The 24896-nt window shown below is 37.6% G+C and overlaps 1 protein-coding gene across 1 annotated transcript in view; it reads left to right on the top strand.

Moving 5' to 3' along the window:
* Window positions 1-482: 482 nt before the first annotated feature.
* PTPRR (protein tyrosine phosphatase receptor type R) overlaps window positions 483-24896 on the top strand; it is a 245428-nt gene continuing 221014 nt past the window's right edge. The window contains exon 1 of the mRNA XM_033118286.1: window positions 483-979. Coding sequence (XP_032974177.1) covers window positions 517-979 — 463 coding nt within the window. The 5' untranslated portion in view covers window positions 483-516. The remainder of the gene's footprint in view (window positions 980-24896) is intronic.

Here is a 24896-nt window from a genome sequence, read left to right as displayed (position 1 = left end):
ATTACATGGATGTGTCCTAGTAGGCTAAAAGCATGGCCTCACTTCTGTCATTACAGTCAGGAGAAAGTTTAAATACAGGGATTAAGCTGGAGAGAGAGAGGAAAAGAGAAACAAAAGGAAAGCTGTTAGAACCAGGCACCCCAGGGCACTGCCTCCCCGGCCACCCAGGGTGCTCAGCAGTGGAAGGCACCTGTACTCTCTTCTGTAGGCAGTCCCGAGAAGCTGGTCGCCCTGCGGCCCCGCAAAGGTCAGCTCCCAGCAGAGAGCTCTGTCTACGTGTAAACCAAGATTTGGGGAAGGCGTAGGATGGGTCTTGAGGTTGACACTTTCTTAGGCTGTCTCCTCTGGTCGTGCCCTCATCTAGACCCACCCCATCCCATCTCATCCCCCAGGGTTTTTTGGGGTTTTTTTGACAGACTCTCCTAACCGCGGCCCCAAGAAGCCCCCTGTGGTGGCGCCTGCTCCCCTAAGCAACCGCTAAGACCCGGAGAAGTGGAATTTCATTTTGAAACCCCGATGCCGCGCGGGGGGCCAGCGCTGGGCATGCTCAGTAGCCGCGGCGCCCTGGCTGCTGCTCGCGCTGCGCTGGCCGCGCCGCCGGATCCAGGGCCGCCGCGGGAGTGCACCCACCCTCTCCGCGCCGCTGCGGGGCTTGCAGGAGGCCAAGCATTCGCCGCCTCAGAGCGCCTCGGCCCCCACCCTGCTCAGCCACTTCCTACTCCGCTTCCTCTCCCCTCTCTTAGGGAGGCGAAGCTGGGGCGCCTTTCTGCGGGCGCTGCAGACTGCTTTGCGAACCCCAGTCGAGGACCTGCGAATGAATCCCGGAGTCCAGAGACCCCTTGGCGGTGGCTCTTTCTAATAACACTTTGCCTGAAGTGGGGTCGTGGCGGAGTTTCCCCGCCACCTCTCAATGCAAACACTATGCGGAGAGCAGTCGGCATCCCTGTGCTGTGCCTGCTTCTTAATCTCCACGCTGCAGGTAAGGGGTTGCCTGGCAGAGCTGGAGCTGGGGATGAGATGGGAAGGAAACTGCACATGCTTAAGGACTCTAGGAAAAGCTTGGCTCGCAAGGAAAGCCTTAGAAAGGCAAAGCAGGACAGTACTGACAGAGAAGGGGTGAGGGAGTCATGCACCTGTTGGAAGCCTGAGGCCGAAAACTTAGGCTAAAAATCAGCTCTTGATTTTTCCTTACCTTGTAGGAGTCATAGTGAACATTTTTAATATGAATATAGGTTTGCTTCTCCCTCCCCTGCCCTCCAGCTACACTCCCTGATCCTGTTTCTAGGCTATGCACTTGACTGCCAATTTTTCAGGAGACAGACAAGCCATCCTGCTGGATGTAACCTTTTCTACTGCAGCGGCTACATCTGTAAGGTCTCTTGGTTTAGCTAGAGCTCAGAGGGATGCATTGTCTAACCTGATGGACCACATCTCCACCCAAAAGGTCGAAATATGTGGTTCACATTAAGGATGCCGCTCCAGGTTCTTTTGGCCCCCGCTCTTGTCACTCGAATTTTCTAAACCAATAAGAGGAAGGAAAGGTTTAAAATAGAACCTGTCTTCTCTTTCAGCATCGTGGTCAGCATCCGAGGGCATGGAACAAAAACTCAATCACAGTTTCAAAGCTGACAACCCTGGGGTAGGCACTGTCCCTGGGAAAGGTTTGATGAGGTCTAGCCAAAAGTCACAGTGAGACTGTTCCCAAATATAAATATATTTGGTATCAGAGCCAGTGTCAGGTTTCGAATGGAAACAAACCTTAGGAAGTACCTGGGGAATTTATATGCGGTGTCACTACAGACCCTGCTTTTGGATATATGCTGCCTCGATGTAATGCAAGGACTTGCTGGACTGAATCCTTTATCGTTTTTATACTCACATGAGCCAAAATAGAATATGGCAGAGAGATTTCAGAAACCCCACTGCGACAGCAGTTGTGCATGCAGTAGGTCTGTAGTAACCAAAGACGAGGTGTTTTCCCTGAGTTTTCTTATCATCCAACCACACATATCCATTCATTCCTTCAAATAACATTTATTGAGTATGTGCTATGTTCCAGGGGTAATGAATAAAATAAAGGTTGTGAAATTACAGTTTCTGTGCTATCTTTTGAAAAGAGTGGGTGAGTCTTTTTCTATGTGTGTAATAATGAGAGTAAAATATGGTACTTTCTTCTACCTAATGCTATTTTAATGTATTGTGAATCTCTTGAAGGAGTAATGCATAGGAATATAAAGGCTATAATTAAGTACACATTTTAATTGTTATAATTGTATTGTGGATTTCAGTAGTTCTTTGGCACCTTTTGAAAACTAGAAATAGCCATGACGTGGTCCTTAAATTATTTGCAAACAAGTGTAATGAATACTTTTGTTACCAATACAATTCTTTATGTTGAAATATACGATGAAAATATACACATTGGGGTGAGTTTTCCTCTTTGCTTAATAATAGCACTGATACAAACTTTCACTATCAAAAAAAGTGCCTCAATTCTTACCAAGTTTAGGAATGATTTAACTGATTTATCAAAGATATTAGTGTAGTTTTTAAAAAATATTAATGTATAAACAATTCTAAAGATCACATTTAATGTATCTTGACTAATCATAGCTTAAAAGTTATAAATAAACTTAAAACTAAGCAGGTGGAAAACATTTCTTAATTTACAGTCGATGTTCACTTGGGATGAGGTAAATAGAGGACTTTTGTTTATCAAAGAAGAAACCTAGAAATCTGTAGCCCTAGATTCTACCTGGAGCTCAGCAAAGGGTGTATAACTAAAGACAAACCAATCCAGCTCACTTGGACTTCTTAATTTGCAAAAATAAATAAGTAAATAAATAAAAAGATTATTCAACCAATTTGAATTTAATAAGGCAATACATTGAAGAGCTATCTTTTTCAGATTTCACTTGCAAGATACTATATAGAAATTAATTGTATTCATACTTAACAGTGCTTTTGATAGGTGTGTTTCTTTTTCATAGCAGATTGCAAATTTAATATTGAGGCTGTCTTGCCAGTTTCATTTTGAATGCATTTTAATTTCAAACAGCAATTTGTGGGTTACAAGCTGTCATCAGATTAAAATTCATCACAGTTATCTAATAACCTTGTTAGAACTTTTCGTTAGAACTGAAACAAACAGATTTCTTGATCTAAGCTCCTGTACGTTTGGGCAATAAGAAAGTGAGTGGGAGAGAGGAAGAAAGATCAAGACGTCACTGATTTTTCTACTTGTTGAATTTCTGAGGTTTTCTTTCTTTCTTTCTTTCTTTCTTTCTTTTTTTCTTTCTTTCTTTCTTTCTTTCTTTCTTTCTTTCTTTCTTTCTTTCTTTTTTTCTTTCTTTCTTCCTTCCTTCCTTCCTTCCTTCCTTTCTTCCTTCCTTCCTTCCTTCCTTCCTGTTTTCCTTCCTTCCTTCCTTTCTTTCTTTTTTTTTCACAGAAGTCTCTTCTCTCAGGACAGAAGTGGGCGTTATAAAGAAGGGAAATGAATTCTATATATTTAGGCCTCTTTGAGTGAAAAGCTAATTGATCCATTTTGGTTATATCCAGGATACCAGCAACTACTTTATGCTGGCAGAACTGATGACATTTTAGAACCCTTTCAGGATGGGAGAAATTGGCTGAGAGGATGTGAGTGCTCTTCTTAGCTATACTAGGGGTTGTTAACTTCGATATAGTGATAAGGTAGCAAATCATTTTCCACTTGAGTGCCATCTTTAATTATTTGGTCATGATTGCCTGAGTCACTCTGCAAATAAATTTTTTTGAATGATTCTGACCAACCCTGAGTTCTGATTGACTCAATAGGGATAAGTATTCTGGTCTCTGTAATTGTGGGAACAAAAGGGGGCAGGGGGGTACTATGCTGTGTAGGTAACACCTCTGGGTGAGATAACTCTAACAAATTATAGAGTATGGAGCTTGTTAAAGAACCTGGACTCAACTGTATCCATGGCACCTGATTTTCATAGATACCCTAAGCAAGAAAAGTTATAATTATTGTCCATCCAACTACTTACTATACAGCTGAGAAAACTAAGATCCAGTAAATGATAGATAGTAAAGTATTTACTTTAAACAGTAAAGTGCCAGTTAACAACATAGTCAGAATGAAAACCCAGGTTTCCAGACCTGTGATTGCATACTGTATAAAATCATACCCTGGTTCTGATAGGTGAGGCCACCATTGAGTTAGTGGTGCTAAATTCTTTTTACCTAACTGTCCTCATTCTTTACTCTTTCTGTGAACTAATGTAATACATAAACTCCAGTTGGAAAGAGCACTTCAAGAATATCCAAGAAAGTAACTAAAAGCTACCCCAATAATATGGATGGTAAAAAAATATTATGTGGAAGACGTATAGATACCTTATTTTTTTCAGTGTTTCTTCTTTTTCTTTGCCCAAAAAAACATATTCTGTTTTAGGAGATGATATTTACTGGGTAGTATTTTAGTTTTAGTTTTAGTATTTTAGGTAGGAGTTTAGGTCTTGGGACATCTTAAAAATATGAAAGCTTTATTTTTTCTAGTGTATGTCTTGCTAAAACAAACGAAAAACAAAACAAAAAATCACACAAAACTCATTTCAATGTATTACTCTCTCCTCAAGTTCTGGAAATGGTTCTTTCAAATTTCCACATTATTCTTTTCTTTTTTCCTTTAAATTAAATTTATTGGGGTGACAATGGTTAGTGAAATTACATAGGTTTCAAATGTACAATTCTATAATACATCATCTGTATATCACACTGTACGCTCACTGCACAGAGTCAGTTCTCTTTCCATCACCATATATCCTCCTTCCCCCTTACCCTCTGGTAACTACTAAACTGTTGTCTGTGTCTATGAATTTTTGTTTTGTCTTTGTTTGTCTTGTTCCTTTGTTGCTTTCAGATTTATGTCCCACATATCAATGAAGTCATACGGTTCTCGACTTTTTCTGTCTGACTTATTTTGCTTAGCATAATAATTTCAAGATCCATCCATGTTGTTGCAAATAGCACTATTTCATCTTTTCTTATAGCCATTGTATATATATATATATACCACATCTTTTTTATCCAATCATCTATCAAAGGACACTTTGGTTGTTTACATGTCTCGGCCACCATAAATAAAACTGCAATGAACCTCAGAGCACATATATCTTTACAGATAAATGTTTTCGGATTTTGGGGGTATATACCCAGGAGAGGGATTGCTGGGTCATATGGTAATTCTATTCTTAATTTTTTGAGGAGCTTCCTCACTGCCTTCCATAGCGGCTGCACCAATCTGCATTCCCACCAACAGTGTAGACGGTTCCTTTTTCTCCACAGTCTCTCCAACACTTATTATTTGTCTTGTTGATGATTGTTGATGATAGCCATTCTAACTGGTATAATGTGATGTCTCTTTGTGGTTTTATTTGCATTTCTCTGGTGTTTAGTGATGTTGAGCATTTTTTTTCATATGTCTATTGGCCATCTGTATGTTCTCTTTGGAGAAATGTCTATTCAGGTCCTCTGCTCATTTTTTAATTGGATTGTTTTGTTGTTGTTGTTGAGTTTTATGAGTTCCTTATGTATTTTGGATATTAGCCCCTTATCGGTGGTGTTGTTTGCAAATATCTTCTCCCATTTGGTTGGTTGCCTCTTTATTTTATCAATGGTTTCTTTTGCTGTGCAGAAGCTTTTTAGTTTGACATAGCTTCTTATGTCAAACTTCTACATATTGTTCTTACTATTAGACTTACTAAATGGCAGATACTGTCTTCAATGTATCTTCTGAAGATGCCTTTTTATTCTCAGAGAAACGCCTACAAAGAGTTTCTATGATGGGACCAAGAGGATCAAGGAAGCACCACCCTCAGAAGAAAGGGTAGACTGCTAGAAATCGATGTTATTCTTTAAGATTTTAAGATGTCTTTTCTCAAAGAAGAGCCATTTAGAACTCCAGAATTAGTTTTCCTTGTTCGAAATTACTCAACATAGTCATTACAATGGCCTGGGTTCTATTATATTCTATCCCTCAGTTACCTCTCTGATATTAGCTCTCACTACTCTCCTCTTTTTTGTCACTCTCCAGCCACCTTGGTCTCCTTTCTGTTCCAAGAAGATGCCAGGCACCTATGTTTTGTTTTTTTCTCTGTCTGAAACATTCTTTCTCTATTTCAGGTCTTTATTCTAATGTTACTTTTCTCAGCGAGGTGCTCACTTACTATCCTACCATATTTCCCTGAAAATAAGACCTAACTGGAAAATAAGCCCTAGCATGATTTTTCAGGATGTTCGTAATATAAGCCCTACCCCCAAAATAAGTCCCAGTTAAGATCCTCAGCCAGACAGACACATTTAGTATGTTCATTGCAACACACAACAGACCTATTGAACTATAAAATAATAATATTAATATATAATTAAATATAAAGAAATATTATTGACATTAATACTTAAAATAAATGATAATATAAATTATAATTAAGTATTTGTAAATACCCAAGCGGGTGCCTTTGGATGAGAGGTAAATGCCCATGTAAACAGATGAACTCGAGACTTATTGCCGAATAACCAATCAGAGTACAGACACAACGCACGAATAATGTGCACACTTGATAACGAATGGGTGTGGTTTTTTTCTAATATGAATCTTCATAATTCAATACGTCGTGTGTTGTATCGGATGTACTTAATGCACTCGTGTAAAATAAAGAAACGTTTTCTGAATTTTGGTGCTTGCAATTTTTTGTCACTTTTGTGTGGACCATCATTTTTAACTGTCATCATTTTTGTTGCCACTCCTGTCGCATAAGTCTTAAATTAACACTTGATTTAAAGGTAGATTTAAAGGGAATAATATTTTGACCCACAGACAAGATGAGTGCGAAAAGAAAGAGCTATTCCGTCGAGTACACGAAAGGAATGGCGGAGGACTCCCGGGGCAAGAATCTTATGGCTTTCTGCATAGAGAAGAAGCTGGATCTCTGAATGGTCTGAAAATGGTGAACAGAGTACGATAACCCCAGTCAACAGGTGGACGAAGGAAATGCTAAGAAGTGCAAGTGTGGATCAGGTCGGCAACAATTATTTCCTGAGCTGGAAGACATCATCTGTGAATGGATTGCTGACAGGAGAGCAAGGCTTTGGTTGTGCACATGGCTGATATTCAAGCATTTGCCCTTGCAATGGCACCACTGTTAGAAATATCCCCAGAAGGATTCAAAGTATCACAACACTGAGTGGATGGCTTCCTTCAGTGATATGAACTGTCTCTAAGATCGACAACACTGTTCAAGCTGGAAGATACTGAAGTTATTAAACATGCACCTGCATTCAAGTCCTTTGTTGATGGCATCGACTTTTCTAAATACCAACTCCCCAACATGATTGCTATGGATGAAACTGCAGTGTTTATGGGCCAAGGATCTCAAACGACAATTGATCAGAAGGGTGCCTTGTTAATCTACATTGCCTTCACTGGTTACAGAAGTGCATATGTTACCTGTATTTTGGCAATTGATCTGGATGGAAAGAAAGCCCCACCTCTAATCATCACTAAGGGCAAGAAAGATAAGGTTGAACATGTTTCGGGCATTTATGTTCTTGAATCCGAAAAAGCCTGGTGCACACAAGGAGTTATAAGGAGGTGGGTCGATTTAATGCTGCCATTTGTTTTGCGAGATGGCCAAAGAGGTCTGCTAGTCTGGTATTCAGCCAGCACTCACTGCACTAAAGACATGAAGAATTTCCTTGCAGAGAGAAGAATTGATCAAATAATGATTCCCGCAGGAATGACTGCCTATCTCCAGACTCTTGATATTGCAATAAACAAGCCATTCAGGGACCATTTGCACATGGAAATCAATGACTACATTGAAAATAGAATGGAGAGAAATCAGCATGGAAACTTTGTGAAGCCTAACCTGCAAGAGTTCATGACTTGGGTGAAGAATTCATGTGATAAAATCACGGACAGCTGTGTTGCCAATGCACTACGAGAAGAGTACGTGGACAAGAAGTGCTCATTTAAGGAGAGCTCTATTGCTGGACATGAGAGATTGGGGCCAGTGGTTCTATAGGGAATGGAATCGCAAGAAATTCAAGCCGGAATTCGGGGTTTGGAGAGTTACGACGATGTGCCAGAAGAAGATGACATGACTGTATTTGAATAAATGTAGATTTATGTACATGAATAAACAAATAAATGTAGATTGTTGTACATGAATAAATGTAGATTATTGTACATGAAAAAATAAGACATCCTCTGAAAATAAGCCCTAATGCGTCTTTTGGAGCAAATAATATAAGACCCAGTCTTATTTTGGGGGAAATACGGTGTTTAATATTCTATCCCTCGCAAAAAAAATCCCTCCAATACCCCTTCCCTGCTTTACTTCTTTTCCCAGAGGTCTTTTACCACCTGGCACACAAAATATTTTACTTAATTGTCTTGTTTATTATGGTGCCCCCTCTCCCCATTAAACTGTAAGCTCCTTGAAGGCACAGATATTTGTCTGTTTTATTGCTGTATCTATGGCAGACCCTGCTCAGCATAGCACCTGGGGGCAGAGCCTGGCATGTTCAATAAATAAAAAAAGCAGAGTGATATTTCTGGTCTATTCTTTTGGAATTTAATTTCTTTTTGGCACCCATGCAAGTCACACCTAGTCAACTTAGCCACTTCCAGAATGGACTTGAACAGAGCTCATTTATCCAAAACTCAAGTTGCTCCCCAGGAGCTTTGCATGCCCAGGCAGACTTTCATTCTCAGGCAGACATTCTCAGGCAGACTTTGCTGCTATTGCAAACTAAAGGACAACAAGGATGGGCTTGCAAGAGACCACAACTACCCATCAACTCAGCGGCAAAGTCCTTCGAACTGATTCCAGGATGCTGGGTTGTCCAAATGCCTTGCTGGTTGTCTATATTTTCACTTTTTAGTAAAATGCCTTGTACATGTAGAGATGGCTGTAGTAAAATGAAAAGATTCATGCAGCTAATTGACAAACAGCGTTTAAATTAGGACCAACCGGTCTGCTTCTTTGGCATTTAGGAGGCATGGGTATATGTGCATAGGAGGTCACAGATTCCTAGTCCTGTGGAGATTGCATAGTCTATTGGAGGTCACACCCTGACAAGCACCTTGTAAAAAGTCTGGCATGCACTATTCACATTCAGCCTTCTCTTCTTTGTTCCTTTCTATCAACTCCAGTTTTCATCCTATCATCCTGCTGTTGAACGTAATTAAGGTAAAAAGCTATCTTCTTACCAATGAATATTTACAGAATTTATCTAATTTGATCTCTCTCTGAGTTTTGAAAATTCTCCCACTGATTGCCATGCATGGCCGCTACTTTCTAGAGTCTCTCATATCTCACTGGCCATTCCTTAGTTTGTACTCTTAAGTCTGCAGCCTGAGTATTATTCAATGGTTAGTGTTCTCTAGAATTTATACGTCCTTGGTCTTTTTTTTTTCCTTTTCTCTCTGTACAATTTCCCTAAATAATTATATTCAAACCTACAGATTACAGGTTCCTAAATCTGCATTTCCATCTCACATATTTCTCCTGAACTCTAGTCCTATAATTACAATTACCTCGTAGTAATTGGACAGCCCACAAGCATCTTATATCCAACTGTTAATACTCAGCACTTCCTATCATAATTGCCTTTATTTCTCTATATATTTTCTATCATTGTGACTAACTCCAGGATCCCCCACAATTGCCCGAGCCTAAAACTAATAACTGATCCTGTACACTTCCTTCCTTTGCTGCTTTCATCCAAAAGGTCACCAAGTGTCACCAAGTCTCCTTTACTCTCGGTGTCTACATCACTGCCTTGGGATAAGTCCTTATTTCTCACATAGTATCTTATAATAACCTACTATCAAGTCCATCCTTTATGATATCAGAGGTAAACCTGATATCAGAGAGTAAACCTGAGAGTAAACCAGAGAGTAAAACCATACTTCTTTAGATCATATTCTCTCTTTGTAAAATTCTTTAATACAGCTATTTCCTTTTCTCTTAGAATAAAACCCAAACTTATTAGCATAATATTTTCACTATCAGGTCTTTCCTAACTCCATCCTTTTTTCCTGTCATTATGTCCTCCTCTGCACACTATGATCATACTAAGACAGACTTTCTTTTGGTTTGCTGTGCCTCTCATCCTTGTTACATACTGTTTCATATAAAGTACCCATACTCTGCTTCTTTATCAAGATACCTCTCCAATTTCACATTTTGGTCAGGCATTACCTACTTTGAGAACCCTTCCTTTGACTCCCACCTCATTCAAGTAGCTTTCCTAAGTTTTGCTTTTGGGCCTTACATATTCCTCTATTAATGTAGTGAAACTGACTATTGAAGCTTTTTGAGGACAATAACAGAATTGTAGCTTTTATCTCTGCATACCCATTCCCTAGAACTGTGCTTGTTACCTAGTATACCATCAGTAGATGTTCAGTGAGTGAAAAAATGTATTCAGGATGTATTTGGAAAAATAAATTATGGTAAATTAATTTACATCGATAAAGAGATTATATCTCATTTTCATGTCTGTAAAGAGTGGAATTGACTTTACTACTGCTCCTTCAATCCAGCTTACATTTATTGGTTGCAAAGAAGTGGAAATGGGACAGGAAAGCTTTCATTTAAACATGGTCTCTAAGATAAGTTTGTGTTTCATGGGTATGATGCTAGTTACAGTGCAGTTTGGATGTTGAACTCCCCCTAGATAAATCGATATTCCTACATGATATTCTACTGCTTCAGACTAGAAATGAGATGAATGTCTTTATTTTAAAGAGATCAGACAATTAGATAAGGTACGTAGCATGATGTATATGTACTAAGGAATAGACCCAGAACTCCTAACCCTGATTGCAGATTATTATCTATCCTGTAATAGCAAACATGAACCACTTACACATTCAAAATCAGGTGGGAGTATGAGGCAGTGGGTTCAATAAATCAAGAACAAAAATATCCATTCATCTATCGAAGGACATTTTGGTTGTTTCCATGTCTTGGCCACCATAAATAAAGCTGCAATGAACATTGGAGCAATATATCTTTACGGATAAATGTTTTCAGATTTTTTGGGATGATACACATGAGAGGGATTGCTGGGTCATATGGTAATTCTATTCTTAATTTTTTGAGGAACCTCCACAGTGCCTCCCATAGCGGCTGCGCCAGTCTGCATTCCCACCAACAGTGTATGAGGGTTCCTTTTTCTCCACAGCCTCTCCAATACTTGTTACTATTTGTCTTGTTGATGATAGCCATTCTATGTGGTGTGAGGTGATATCTCATTGTGGTTTTTATTTACATTTCTCTGATGATTAATGATGTTGAACACTTTTTCATATGTCTGTTGGCCATTTGTATGTCTTCTTTGCAGAAAAGTCTATTCAGGTCCTCTGCCCATTTTATAATTGGATTGTTTGTTGTTGTTGTTGTTGAGTTTTATGAGTTCCTTGTATATTTTGGATATTAGCCCTTTATCGGAGGCATTGTTTGCAAAAATCTTCACCCATTCGGTTGGTTGCCTCTTTATTTTGTCGATGGTTTCTTTTGCTGTGCAGAAGCTTTTTAGTTTGATATAGTCCCATTGATTTATTTTAGCTTTCACTACACTTGCCTTTGGAGTCAAATTCATAAAATGCTCTTTGAACCCAAGGTCCATAAGTTTAGTACCTATGTTTTTTTTTTATGTATTTTATTGTTTCAGGGCTTATGTTTGGGTCTATAATCCATTTTGAGTTAATTTTGGTACACGGTGACAGATAGCAATCTACTTTTATTCTTTTGCACGGGGCTTTCCAATTATCCCAGCACAATTTATTGAAGAGGCTGTCTTTTCTCCATTGTATGTTTTAGCTTTTTTGTTAAAAATTATCTGTCCATATTTATGTGGGTTTATTTTTGGGTTCTCAGTTCTATTCCATTAGTCTGTTTTTCTGCCAATACCATACTGTTTTGAGTATTGCCCTGTAGGACAAGCTGACGTCAAGGAGTGTGATACCTCCAGCATTGTCCTTTTTTCTTAGGATTGCTTTGGCTGTTCAGGGTCTTTTGTGATTCCCTACAAATCTGACGATTTTTTGTTCTATTTCTTTAAAAAATGCCATTGGGATTTTGTTAGGGATTGCATTAAATCTGTATGTTTCTTTGGGTAATATGGCCATTTTAACTATGTTGATTCTTCTAATCCATGAACATGGAATGTCTTTCCATTTCTTTGCGTCTTCTTCAATTTCTTTTAAAAATGTATTATAGTTTTCAGTATATAAGTGTTTCACATCCTTGGTTAAGTTTATTCGTAGGTATTTTATTGTTTTGTTACAATTACAAAAGGAATTGTTTTTTTAATTTCTTTTTCTGAGATTTCATTGTTAGTATATAGGAATGCAATGGACTTTTGTACATAGATTTTGTAGCCGGCAACTTTACTGTATTCATTTATTGTTTCTAATAGCTTTTTGGTGGAGTCTTTAGGGTTTTCTATATATAGCATCAGGTCATCTGCAAAAAGTGACAATTTAACTTCTACATTCCTAATTTGGATATCTTTTATTTCTTTCTCTTGCCTGATTGCTCTGGCTAGGACTTCCAATACCATGTTGAATAGGGGACAGCCCTGTTGTGTTCCTGAACATAGAGCAAAGGGCTTCAGTTTTTCACCATTAATTATAATATTACCTGAGGTTTTGCCATATATAGAATTTATTATGTTGAGGTGTTTTCCTTCTATACACATTTTATTCAATGTTTTAATCATAAATGGATGTTGTATCTTGTCAAATACTTTTTCTACATCTATTGATATAATCACATGATGTTGGTCCTTTACTTTGTTTATGTGATGTATCACATTGATCGATTTGCATATGTTGAACCACCCTTTTGCACCTGGGATAAACTCCACTTGGTCGTGAGGTATATAATCTTTTTATGCATTGTTGTATTTGATTTGTTATAATTTTATTTGGGATTTTTGTATCTGTATTCATCAGATATATTGGTCTGTAATTTTCTTTTTTTGTGTTATCCTTACCAGGTTTTGCTATCAGGGTAATGTTGGCCTCATAAAATGAGTTAGAGACTATTGTCTCTTCAGTTTTTTGGAAGAGTTTGAGTAGGACAGGTAGTATATCCTCTTTGACTGTTTGGTAGAATTCACTAGTGAGGCCATCTGTCCTGGACTTTTGCTTTTGGGAAGGTTTTGGATGACTGATTCAATTTCCTTATTGGTGATAGGTCTGTTTAGATTTTCCAGTGCTTTGTGATTCAGCCTAGGAAGGCTATATGTTTGTAAAAACATGTCCATTTGGTGGCATATAATCCTTCATAATATTCTTGGATGATCCTTTGTATTTCTGTGGCATCCGTCGTAACTTCCCCGTTTTCATTTCCGATTTTGTTTATTTATGTCTTTTCTCTTTTTAATTTTGTAAGTCTGGCCAAGGGTTTGTCAATTTTATTAGTGTTCTCAAAGAACCAGCTCTTTGTTGCATTAATTTTTTCTATTGTCTTTTTGTTCTCTATTTCATTTAGTTCTGCTCTGATTTTTATTATTTCCTTCCTTCTGCTGACTTTGGGTTTCATTTGTTCTTCTTTTTCTAGTTCTTTAAGGCATAACAATGATTGGATAAAGAAGTTGTGGTATATATATACATGATGGTATACTATATTCTGCCATAAGAAAAGATGAAATAGTACCATTTGCAACAACATGGATGGATCTTGAGATTGTTATGCTCAGCAAAATAAGTCAGACAGAAAAAGTCGAGAATCATATGATTTCACTGATATGTGTGTATAAAACTGAAAATAAAAGAACAAGACAAACAAATGAAGAAACAAAAACTCATAGATACAGACAATAGTTTAGTGGTTATCAGAGATTAAGGGGGGAGGAGGGTGGTAGATGAGGGTAAAGGGGATCAAATATATGATGATAGAAAGAGAACTGACTCTGGGTGGTGAACACACAATGTGATACATAGAAGATGTATTGCAGAATTGTACACCTGAAATCTATGTAACTTTAACAGTTGTCACCCCAATAAACTTTAATAAAAAAAAGTACCAAAAATAATCCAACATTCCCTTGTTCCCCGAAACAAAAACCAAACCATCATAGAAAATTTCTGAGTATTTGGATGGTTGTATAGATTTTCTTTCTCTTTTTATGTGTAGACAAAGTCTTAATAGAGCCCTAAAGCTTTTGGATCCCACACATTTTTTTCTTCTTATGGGAGACATGCTTGCACCTGAAGAATGGAGACTGGTTTGTGAATAACAAAATGTCACTTTTCATGAGATGATGTGATCACACATCAAAAGCCCATTTATTGCCATTAGTATTAATGATATAGGTGTAAAAACATAGGTGTTATGTTTTATGGTAAGTTTATTGTTAAAAGTTTTGAAAGATGTGTGTAAAGTCAAATGTAAAAGGTAGAGAAAGCCTTTTTTCCCTTTAAAAGGGGATTTTGAAAGATCTTACTTGGCCCATGAGTGCATTCTTTGTCTTCAAAGCACTAACAAATGCTGACACACTTAAAATAGCATTGATATTTCCCAACATAAAGAATTTTAATAGCTTTGAGAAAATATTTAATAGTAAAATATTATTTTATGATCACATTATCTAATGCTTATTCACCAACTAATGTAACTATAAGTGTCTATTATTGCATTATTTGCCACAGAATGACCATTAGCAAACTTACATTGTGAATATTAGCACTTCCCATTTAAATTGACAGCTAGATTTTTCTTATAATCAAATCTCGTTCAATTTCAATTTTGTAAGATGTTGATGTCAATTGTGGACCAACAACAAAGCAAAACTAATTGTTTATATGAAGCAGCAGTCTAGAGAATATAGTTTAATTGCACTGAAATACATACCAAGTTCAGTGAGGACATGAATTACTGTCTTCCTGGTTCAGACCTGAAGCAATGTCCATTTTGCTGACTGAAATGTGCAGAATCCTCGTGTGACTGATTCCTTGGGAAAGAGCACTAAATGAGCACAGAGTAAGAGCGACTCACAGTGATTCACTGGCCTATCCAACAACATGTACAGAGCAAGACTCTTCTGCTATTTCACTATAGTAATGATTCAGTTCCTGATGGAGGCTGGAGGAGAAATGAAACAATATCCGTAACTCCACCACGTCAGCTCCCATCACTGTGTTAATTTTATTTAACTGGGACAGATGATCAATACAAAAGATGACAAATATGATGAGTTCGTTTGAAAGGCCATCAATCCATGAATATAAAGGTGTGGTTTTCAGTTATAAGCAATTTACTTTCTCTGCCTTGTTGATTCAACTCAGTTTTATAATTATTCTTGGAAGAAAATTAAATAGCTTAAACAGAGAAGTAAAAAGAAAATTGAAGTAAAGGGGCAAACACCATATTTTTAGATAACATTTAGTAGAATACCATAGTAGTTCAAAGAGAGCATGGATATTGTGGTCCAGCTCAAATCCAGGCATGATCACTTACCAGCTCTGTAATTTAAGACAAGTTACTTAATTTTTCTAAGCCTCAACGTCCTCTTTCTAAAATGGAGACTATATAGTGTGCAACAGTAGGGTTGTTGTGTATTAAACAGGATAATGTATGCATTAATAAAACTGCACTGTCTTAGTAAGTGCCATGTAAGTGTTAGGTCTTATTTGATTGGGGTGGGGGAGGTCGGGTTATAAATGGTTAACTAGTATATTGGAGCAATTTATCTTTCTTTTTGTGTTTGTGCCAGTGCTGGAGAAGTGCATATGCCTATGAGAGATACGGGATTCCAATTGTTTTCTCATTTGGGCCTTGTCTGCATAACTTTCCTCAACTATGGTCGTGAGCCTAATGAAATGGGAGGGTTTATAGTGGATTGTGAAGCTCTAAAACATCCACCTATAGCTTTTGTCCATCGAGAGAGGCTGGGCAGATCCAGGGTGGGCCAACGATTGCAGATCTCATTCTCTTCCCAACCCTTCTTCAACCACCCCCATGCCCCGCCCAACCACCACCAACGCCCTCGATAAAATGGTTTGACATCTTCTCCCTAATAAATTTACCTATTCCCCAAATCTCTCTGTCAGTGCCTCACCTAAAAGTTCCATCTAAAAATGGGGTCTAGCATCATATTTTCAGCAAATCCCTATTTAACTGAATATGAAATGCAGATTTTTCTTGGGTTTACCTGATGGTTTGTGAAAATGTGTAGCATTTACATAAATATCGTAAGTCTGAGTTACCTAGTTCCTATTACACTATATTGCTTAGCAGGTAGTCTAGACTTATATTACCTGCCACCTCCCTAGTCTCTCTAAGGGCTCACAAAGGGTGAGAGAGGTACAAGCATGTGACCAGGCCTGCAACTCATAGCTCTATAGGCCTCATGTAGTACTGCTGCTCTGGCAATGCTTCTCCTCTGCTGACCAACTGACACTCGCCTGCTCACTATTTGTAGCCCACGGAGCTTCTAAACCATCAGGCTTCCACATGGAAGGCTGCCTGTGGTTCTGTGAACACTGGGGAAGCAGGGCTCTTTGAATGTAAAAGGAAAGCAAGGAGGAGGCATAGAGATAGGAAGACCCTATATCCAGGCTCTGCTATCCAAGCCACCTGATCTGCCAAGACTCTTATGCTAATTTTTTGTCTTTTTTTAAATTAGTTTCAGAGGTACAAAACAAATGATTAGACATTTATACCTCTCACAAAATGATACCCCCCCCCCCAAAATCTACTACCCTCTGACATCGTACATAGTTATTACAATATCATATTGACTATATTCTGTTATGCTAATTTTATCTCAGGTGATCTATTTTGTGTGGCTCCAGTCTGGTTCCCTTGGAAACTTACATTGCATCAGAAAACTTAGAATTCCACTGGTGGAAACTTTCCCATGGTGCTGCCCTCCTCTATGCAAATCTGAGGTCACAATCAAGCAGGTGTTTCAGTGCCTCTAAACATTTTACAGCAGTTAAGAAGCTCCCAGGTGGAATTCTCACAGGTGCCCACAAGTCTGGTCCAGTTGGGCATGGCTCTGGGCATCCCTGGACACCTATGAATCTCCAGAGCATCAGGATTACCCATCAGGTGTCCACTGATTCCTTTGGGTGATTTGTTTCCTCAAACTGGAAATGCCTGCTATTTAGACTGCTTGAATTATAAATATGATCATGCTGTTTGTAACTCCTAAAACTGAGTATTAACTGAAGCTATGAAAATATCATAAAAGGGTCTCCTCTCAAGATAAACATTGGATTTCATAGGGAAGAGACAAATATTAGAAGGGAAGAGACAAATGAGTATTTTCTAAATCCCTACAATGTTTTAAACTCGACACCAGGTGCTTTTATAAGATAATCATTTCACACTTCAGGATAAAAAGTATGTTCTGAAATGGCATGCTAGTACTTCAGAAACAGCAAAAATATACTCTAACTCATGTAGCATAGTAAAAAAAACAAGCAAACAAAAACAACAACAACCAAACTTAGGCTCTAGAATCTGACTCCCTGGGTTTGAATCCCATCTCTGCTATTTACTATTTTTCTCTGTGCCTCCCTTTTCTTATCAGAAAAAAACCATAGTACCTGCCTCATAGGGTGGTTTGAGGATTTAAAGAGCTAATGCATAAGGCTCCACAGCATGGGGCCTGGAACATTCAGTATATTCAATAGATAGAAGCTACAAGAGTTATCCTATTAATATGTGAAAGCTTTTACTCATTCTATATTTCAGTTCCCATACTTGAAAAGAAAAAATGTACAAGTTGACTTGAATCAGTCCATTAAAAAGAAATCACTCGAAAGCCTTCTTTTGTAAAAAGGGGCTGCTATGAAAATAAAATTGGCATGCCTCCAGTTTTTAAAATACTAGTAGAACTTTTGCCTTATAAATTTTACAATGTCCATAATTAGCAAGTTTGTGTTAGAGGGAATAAATGCTGTTTTCCAAACTGCAATATACAAGAGAAAAAAATCCTACAATCATTAGAGGCCGCGTAATCAGGGACAGCCCTTCTTCTAGTGAAGTATTTCAGTCTCAGGGCTCAGTAGGATTTATAGTATCATCACTCCTGCTGTCCCAGTCTACAGACAATCTGAATTCACAACATCCAACAGGGCCAAAATATCCTACTCCTAATGCTGAACTTTCTCCATGTCCACATAAACCTTGGAAACTGTGCATTGCTTGGTTTATATTCTCCCATTTGAAGACCCTATCCATGTACTTTTGGGGTGTGTGTGTGGAAGGGGAGGGGGTGTGCTTCATGAAATCAGAGTTTCCACACGTGCATTCTGGGAATCAGGCATCCTGTCGCCCCTGGACTTAATTACTGCTGAGTCGGCATAAATTCCCAGTGGGTGCAGGTCCATGCCTCCAGTCCAGGCCTGTCCTGTGCCTAAAGCAAAAGTGCCTCTGGTCCCCCATACTTCACCCTGCAGCATCAGCAACCCCTGCTGGCAGCCCTACCTCCACCCCTGTTCTAGTCCCTGATGTCTTGAAGTTCACCCTCTGGACCTGTGTGCTCAGGCTGCGCCTGCATCTCCAACTTTCTCTTTCTTCTCTAGCCCAATGAAAGTGTGTAGTGTTTGCTTCCCATTGTAGAATAGGTGTCTTCCCAACTAGCTATGTATTAGCAAGGATGTGACACACTGATCTACTCCAGATAAGTATAGCTGTTTATGACATGGTCCTGCCCTGGTATGTGTCCATTTTGCTAGAGAGTTATGAGAGAGCAGTGCCCTAGCCCAGTGGCATTAATTTCAAATGATGGATTAAGGGACTCAAACAGGATGGAGTAGAAGTGTTGACCTGCCAAGTACCCCTCATATTTCTAAATGCAGGCAAAGGGACCAGGGCAGGAATCTCTTCTGGTTGTCACTGTGGACCTCCTTCCTCACCCTCCTCCTGCCCTAACATTTGGGTATTTATGTCTCCGAGTATCATTACTGTGGGAATATTTTAATTTTTTGTATTTTTGAATGTTCATTTTGCTGTGCTTTAATATAACTCCTCATCTACTATGAGAATTATTCTTAAAGCAGACACTTCTTTTTCTTTGTCTAGCAATTAGAGCCCAGCCTTCAAAAGTCATCTGGAGAACTCTACTATAAAAATAATGGAAATCATTTTATAACCCCTATAACTATTTGCAAATAACATTTTAACTGTTTGCATCATAACAATGACTAATGTATAAAAATTAGATTTTACAAATGTACTGTTTCACTACTTAGTAAATGCATACAGAACTCAATTCCTACAATTTCTGCAAAAGTTAGCATTTTTCAGCTTTCCAGCCATATGATCATTTTCTCCACTTCTGCATTTTCCCAGAAGGCATATCTTGATGAAGGTCTTCTCTTAATTGCTGTGTAGAATGTAAGAGATAACAGTACTCACTCTTGTCAACTTTTCCTCCAAGCATCTTTCCACTCAGTTATTCAGGAACTACGGGCAACTGACAGCTTCTGTCTGAGCTGACCTAAATCTCACTTCCTCCAGCAGTCTGAGGCCAGTGGTCTTAACCCCATTTCCTTTTCATGACTTATGTCTAGTCACATTGTCCCAAAGGATGCTGTCCTGATTGTAGTATGTTCCATTCTTGAATATATATTTATCAAATGAAAAATAACTCTATTAAAACTGGGCAAAAATCAGGAACTATGAAACCCTTTTGTTGTAATTTTACCACGAGCACAGAGCACACAGTGGATTGTTTTCCTGAAATGGCTGTCAATTCTGTGACTCCCAAACAATTTTCCACTGTGCAGCCCAACTTTCAATGAATCAGATAAATAGGAGGAAGTAAGGGGTGTCTGGAGTAGTTACTCTTGGCTGGCAGTGGGAGTAGGAATGGCATTTTCTAATGGAATATTTGAGAAATGTGGAAGTGTTTATATCAATGAATATGCAGGAAAAGTTTACAAGATGCCTTAATTAATGTAATTCCTTATTCTTTTAGGGTTCAGGTCCTCTCCTACATAGAGGAGAATAGAGCCAGCTCTATAAAAATAAACTGATTACTCTGGTGTTGATTTTTAATTTTTATTATAGATATACTAGACACATCACTGGCCAAACATGTGGGACATTTAAATGGTATTAGAGAATGACACAGCACTTCCTCATGGGATTATGTTTTCACAACCTGGTGGCCAGTTCATAAACTAGAGTTTAGGAAAACCATTCCTCAAAGGTGGTATTCTTTCAATAGAATCTTATCCAAGACCTTTTTGGGGAGAACCATGATGGTTTACAAGTTTTATAAGTTGAATCATTGTTGTCTTGTACAAACCCTCATTTTATTTTGTTTTATTTTATTGAAAACATAGCCAGCTTGAAGATGAACTTTTTTTTGGTCAAATTGATTGTTTGGTGACGGGATACAAAACAAAACAAATATACTTGTATACATACATATACGTATGTTTTTAGAATATAACTAAGACACACAAACTGAATTTTGTAAAACTGGCTTTATACATAGACAGAGCCATAATGGACTCCTTCAAAGCACTGATGTAACTTGCTGTTAAGATTAATAGGTGTGAGCGTGTTATACCTGGGAGATTAGGCTAACAGACCTCATTTGTCACATCCTGGGCGGGCTGCACTGCATTCAGAAAACTCAGTGTTATTACTGTGGGTGCTTTTAACTGGAAATTAGCACTGTGGTAACGTCTTGGGTTACCATTACCAATACGTATAGAACAACTGGAAAAATAGTTTTACTATTACTCTCCTTACACCCAAGAATATCGCTCCTGGAATTCTCTGCTCCTATAAGTTCCCAGAGCGTCTTTTATTGTAATTAGGGAAAAACTTACCTTTTTAGAAAAAAATTCACACCATGTGAAACTGAATCGGGGCTTCTTTTTTTACTGAAATGCATTTCTAATTTGGTCCTAGATATATAAGAACCACCTTCGTTTTCTGATGAAAACCCTAAGGCTCAGAGTGATTAGGAGACTTGCTCAAGTTCACATCCATGAGAAGAAAGGGATGGGGGAGATAACTGAAACTAGAATCTAGGTCCCTTACCTCTTAATTTATTGCTTTTTTTAAAAGTATCTTTCTTTCCTTTCTCAATACGATTATAGGCATTTTCTTTTAATACTTCATTAATTTCATACTTCAGTGAAAGAAGTAACTTTCACTGTTACTTCTTTGTATTTTTCACTTTTCCTGAGAGGCATCTACAAATCAAATGAGAGCCTCATTTCTTATGTAAAAATTCCCAAGAGACTTCCCTGATGTTATCCATATATATCTCCTTTCTAGAGAAGGTGATGGCAATGCTTAAAAAACAATAGTTGTCCCTTCACAAAATGATCAGAGAACAAAGTTGCCTCTTGTTTTTTATTGTTCTCTCGTTCAGGTCTCTTTAGAGATTATTGTTTCATCCTTTGTTTCTTTCATAAGTTGCTGATACTGATTTAAACACTTGCAATACAAGCATTTTTTCTCTGAGGGTGTATACAAGGCCTTTCTACCTTGTGCATCCAGGAATGACCAATATTGAATTTGAAATAATGAATCATAATGCACTCCAACTTAATACTGCAATTTCATATACTTCTCTTTCCTTTGTTGAGATCTCTTCGGAGATTAGCAAGGTCGTATCCAGAATGAAATTTCAATTGTGGAATTTTATGATCATCAAAACCGATTATTCTCATGTAAATGTTACTTCTTTGATAAAAGTGCTTTTATTTTAAATGCAGATGAGTATATTTGACAAGATATATACTAAACATTCTAAGACCCTATACAGATTCCAAAATATTTTCTGTCTTATATTTTCATAAATCACTTTCTTAGTTTGCCTCCTACTATACTATCATTCCTTCTCAGTTATCTTTGCTGGTTTCTTTTCATCCTAACTCTAAATATTGTAATTCTACAGTGCTCTGTCCTATATACCTTCTCTTCTCTCTCTTCCCTCTTTATCAGTCACTTAGCTTTAAATTTTATCTATATTGGATGACTCATGAATCAATCTCTCTCTCTCTCTCTCTCTCTCTCTCTCTCTCTCTCTCTCTCTCTCTCCCTCCCCAACCATGAACTACACATTTAGTTATCCAACTTCTAATTCAACATCTCCACTTTGATATTTAGCAAGCATCTCAATCTGAACATTTCTAAAGTGTTTACTTGAGTATATGCATAATGTTGAAGTGAAAGAGGTGATAGAGAGGTGGCACTTGAAGATTTAGAAAACAAAACTAAGTCTAGACACTAGCTCAGTAGTCCTCAAACTTCAGAGTTTGAATCTGAGAAGAATTTGATGATGAAGGTGACGGAAGGAGACTAAACTTTGGGTGATGGGGACACAATGCAACTTACAGATGATGTGTTATAGTACTGTACACTTGAAACTTACATGATTTTATTAACCAATGTCACCCCCAATAAATTTAATTTTTAAAAATCCAGGTTCTTAGGCTTCATCTCCAGAGATTCTGCTGTGGTAGTTCAAGGCTGGGACCTGGGAATCTGCATCTTAATATGCCAGGTGATTCTGATGCATAGATCTAAACACACCTTGAAAAGATTTTTCCTACCAGATGGCTGTGGTGAGGTTCCTAATAGTATGCTGCCAACTTGGTTCTCGTTACTCAAGGACAAAAGAGAGGACTAAGTCCTTTCACATATACAACTGTATAAGGCTGGGAATTTTTAATTATGTTTCAATTGCACTTAGAATTAGATTGTTGTCACCCATTTTAGCACAGGAGACATTTGTTAACTGGACTCATCTATTCTATTTAAATAAAGTGGCTCTGAAAAGGTTTGCTGTGATTGACACTATATAAAAAGAAAGATTGACGACAATTATGTTATTTTCTCAGCTCTTCATTCTCTGATCTTCTAAGCTGCTTCTTTCTTTCTTATTTAATACATACCGTGTTTCCCCGAAAATAAGACCTAGCCAGACCATCAGCTCCAATGCGTCTTTTGGAGCAAACATTAATATAAGACACGGTGTTATATTATATATACTGTACTATATAGTATATGTAGTATAGTATATATATAGTATATATATATGTATATATATACTATATATATACATATATATATATATATTCTAGTATAATACATAAGACCGGCTCTCATATTATATTAAAATAAGACCAGGTCTTATATTAATGTTTGCTCCAAAAGACGCATTGGAACTGATGGTCCGGCTAGGTCTTATTTTCGGAGAAACACAGTACAGTGAATCCAGAGTAGAGGAATTGATAATTTTAATAGCTTTTGCGCTCCATCAAGCCTTGTGTAACCAGCATGTATTTCCAGCATCTTCAGCAATTGTCTTGCCAATATGCTTTCAATATCCGTTAGGGATATAAAGACAGGTGATTTTCTTAGTCAGCTCAAGTGCTTTCTTTTATGATGTTATAGACAGTTTGGTAATTATCTTCAGGTACCAGTAACTTTAGCTTTTCATATCATTCAAATCACAATTACACTTCATGAAAATTCCTAAATATGCCAAATAGACTGTAACTTTTCTTAAGCAATCAAGCTATAATTTTCAAAGATGATTATTGGACAGTGATGACTTTGAAATAACTGTAAATTTTGTTTCTCTAAATGAAATAAGAGTTCCTCAGATTTGGAAATGACATCGTTATTAGGAACACATGTAATATTATTATGAAATTCAGAACAGGGTACTTCGATGTTATTAATCTTGCAGCTGGTTTATTAGTGGAGAATGGTGCTAAAATGTTTTAGGTGCATATTAAGTTTCTGACCACAGGTGTCCATTTAGTATTTTACTAAAAGTAATTCACTGGATGATATTGTAGTGTCCTAGAAGAGTTTCTACACTTCTGAAAGGTAAGCACTTTCCTCCCTCCTCTCTGAGCAAACTTAGCATGATATTGTGAGGAACAGCAATGAAGTGATTGCCATGGAGTTAAGAAATAGAATGGACATACTATTTTTACCCTAGTGGACTCTTTTCATACTCATTTAAAGGCACATTTTTTGGGAAAGGCATATTGTATCCTTGCCTGAACTTGGGTTTCTCACCTGAGGATTGGCCCTCTTACCAAAAAGGAGGAATCTATTTAATCTACCATGTTTCCCTAAAAATAAGACCTAGCCAGACAATCAGCTGTAATGCATCTTTTGGAGCAAAAATTAATATAAGACCCAGTCTTATTTTACTATAAGACCAGATCTTATATAATATAACATAATATAAGACCAGGTCTTAATATAAGGTCTTATATTAATTTTTGCTCCAAAAGATGCATTAGAGCTGATTGTCCCTCTAGGTCTTATTTTCGGGAAACATGGTATTTAATCTAACCTAATTTTATCTAATATAATCTTTAGTAGTATGAGAATTCTATCTGCCATGATACTGCTATTGAAATGGACATGTGAGTAAAGATTAACATGCAAAAAAGACTTGAAGCTCCTTGTAAGATATGGGAAGTAAAAGGAAATAGTGAGGGATTGGGAAAGAATTCTTGTGAAAAGAGGCAAGTAATTTTCTATGAACAGCTTTTTGTTGCCATGGGCATACCAAGGGAAAACCTGGGGTACCTAGGGGTACTAAGCACTGTGTTGGTGTCATCATTATGTTGTGATCTGCTTGCTCTGCTTTTCATCTTATATAGAAGGTCTTAAGTTTGCTTTTCTAATTGGTGTTTGAATTAGTGTTTGAATTCTTTTGATTCTCATGTATATGTTCTCTATTTCCTCCTGTGCCCAATGACAAATAGAGTTGTTCAGTTCAGTGGATATTTACCCAACAGAAGAAATAAAGGGGAATGTATTACTTCTCTGGATGACCATATTATGAAGTACGGAGGAGAGAATGCATATTGTTGCACAATTGGA

The sequence above is a fragment of the Rhinolophus ferrumequinum genome, chromosome 10 (assembly GCF_004115265.2).
Source record: "Rhinolophus ferrumequinum isolate MPI-CBG mRhiFer1 chromosome 10, mRhiFer1_v1.p, whole genome shotgun sequence".
Classification (NCBI taxonomy): domain Eukaryota; kingdom Metazoa; phylum Chordata; class Mammalia; order Chiroptera; family Rhinolophidae; genus Rhinolophus; species Rhinolophus ferrumequinum.
Note: the sequence above shows the minus strand (reverse complement) of the source record. Positions and strands in the feature narration are given on the sequence as shown.